Genomic DNA, 2274 nt, shown 5'->3' with positions numbered 1-2274 from the left:
CCTGGTAGTTCCGCCACTGTCACCACCCATAGGAAGCTTTATAATCATATCACCACCCATGGGGAGCTTTATAATCATATCACCACCCATGGGGAGCTTTATAATCATATCACCACCCATGGGGAGCTTTATAATCATATCACCACCCATGGGGAGCTTTATAATCATATCACCACCCATGGGGAGCTTTATAATCATATCACCACCCATGGGGAGCTTTATAATCATATCACCACCCATGGGGAGCTTTATAATCATATCACCACCCATGGGGAGCTTTATAATCATATCACCACCCATGGGGAGCTTTATAATCATATCACCACCCATGGGGAGCTTTATAATCATATCACCACCCATGGGGAGCTTTATAATCATATCACCACCCATGGGGAGCTTTATAATCATATCACCACCCATGGGGAGCTTTATAATCATATCACCACCCATGGGGAGCTTTATAATCATATCACCACCCATGGGGAGCTTTATAATCATATCACCACCCATGGGGAGCTTTATAATCATATCACCACCCATGGGGAGCTTTATAATCATATCACCACCCATGGGGAGCTTTATAATCATATCACCACCCATGGGGAGCTTTATAATCATATCACCACCCATGGGGAGCTTTATAATCATATCACCACCCATGGGGAGCTTTATAATCATATCACCACCCATGGGGAGCTTTATAATCATATCACCACCCATGGGGAGCTTTATAATCATATCACCACCCATGGGGAGCTTTATAATCATATCACCACCCATGGGGAGCTTTATAATCATATCACCACCCATGGGGAGCTTTATAATCATATCACCACCCATGGGGAGCTTTATAATCATATCACCACCCATGGGGAGCTTTATAATCATATCACCACCCATGGGGAGCTTTATAATCATATCACCACCCATGGAAAGCTTTATAACCATATCACCACCCATGGGAAGCTTTATAATCATATCACCACCCATGGAAAGCTTTATAACCATATCACCACCCATGGGAAGCTTTATAATCATATCACCACCCATGGGGAGCTTTATAATCATATCACCACCCATAGAAAGCTTTATAATCATATCACCACCCATAGGAAGCTTTATAAATCTTCCTATGGGAATTAAATCATCATTTTGTTTGATTTTCATTTAACATTTGATTTCGATGAATGAGTGGAGTTTTCTGAATGAAAACCACATTCAGTGTTAGAATTCCATCGAAGAAACTTTTCCAACATGTTCCTTCAATTTTTCTTGTCACTGTGGGCAAAATGTGTCATCGATTTCACCGCATCAACAATTAGAAAGTTGAACGAACGTTTAAAAAATCTATTTTTTCATTCGAAATGCTAATCTTTAACTAAGAAGCAGAGACCCCGCTGCCCCCAGTGATCACACACAGTCCTGGTGTTCATGTCAGGAGGAGGTGTCTCTTGTGTTACACATGTTATCAGCAGACAGCCCACACAGCAGACTCTCACACCCAGCAGGCGGAGGAAAGTCTGCAGTCCACTTTTCAATCCTTCGCTGGAACATGTCGGAAGATCAGGCTGACTTTCTACAAGGAAATCCCGAGCTGAACAAGCTACCCGACCATTGTCCGGTGGTAGCACAAGCCATTGCAATAATAAGGCAGAGAGCGGAGGCTGACAGCAGTCACTGGCCCCTGGGACTGTCCGATGATTTCTTGCTGAGGTTCCTGCGAGCGAGGGACTTCTGTATGGATCAATCATACAAGGTACACCGATCTTCCCGAGTCAATGTATGGACTCAGGGCGGCTAATCGTGTCTGGAATCTTAGCTCAGCTCTGCTGAGACTTTCTGCTTCTGTCTTAGTATAGACTACATTAGAGTTTTAAAATAGGTCTGGTATGTTAACTCTGGAGGTTGGACTCGATGGACTTGTGTCTCTTTTCAACCTGACTAACTATGTAACTGTGTATGTGTGTAACCCCCACTATATAAGAATCCCTTTCAGGGGATTACAGTGCTCTCTGTGCATATATGACATGTGTTATGTAAGTCTATTACTCTTTATGACTGGAGATTGCTGGGGCTGATCTCTTCTTCCATGTATTACTGTACTCGGATTACAATCTCCGGACCTGTCAGTGAACTCTAGTCAAGAGTTTGTTTAAAAGTCAGGTGAGTGTTATCATAAGGCAGATGATCAGGGACACTGTGTTTTGCACTTACTGTCAGAGGGTTATGTACCTATTGCAGGGGTCATGACGCTTATATTTTAAAGCAAGTACA

The 2274-nt window shown here is 43.0% G+C and overlaps 1 protein-coding gene across 1 annotated transcript in view; it reads left to right on the top strand.

The window, feature by feature from the left end:
- The first annotated feature begins 1519 nt into the window (after positions 1-1519).
- TTPA (alpha tocopherol transfer protein) overlaps positions 1520-2274 on the top strand; it is a 33338-nt gene continuing 32583 nt past the window's right edge. Inside the window, exon 1 of the mRNA XM_018568107.1 lies at positions 1520-1756. Within this exon, the coding sequence (XP_018423609.1) occupies positions 1553-1756 (204 nt within the window). The 5' untranslated portion in view covers positions 1520-1552. The remainder of the gene's footprint in view (positions 1757-2274) is intronic.

The sequence above is a fragment of the Nanorana parkeri genome, unplaced genomic scaffold, assembly GCF_000935625.1.
Source record: "Nanorana parkeri isolate BGI_ZX_2015 unplaced genomic scaffold, ASM93562v1 scaffold1137, whole genome shotgun sequence".
Taxonomy (NCBI): domain Eukaryota; kingdom Metazoa; phylum Chordata; class Amphibia; order Anura; family Dicroglossidae; genus Nanorana; species Nanorana parkeri.
The sequence above is the reverse complement of the archived record's forward strand: the minus strand, read 5'-3'. Positions and strand labels throughout refer to the sequence as shown.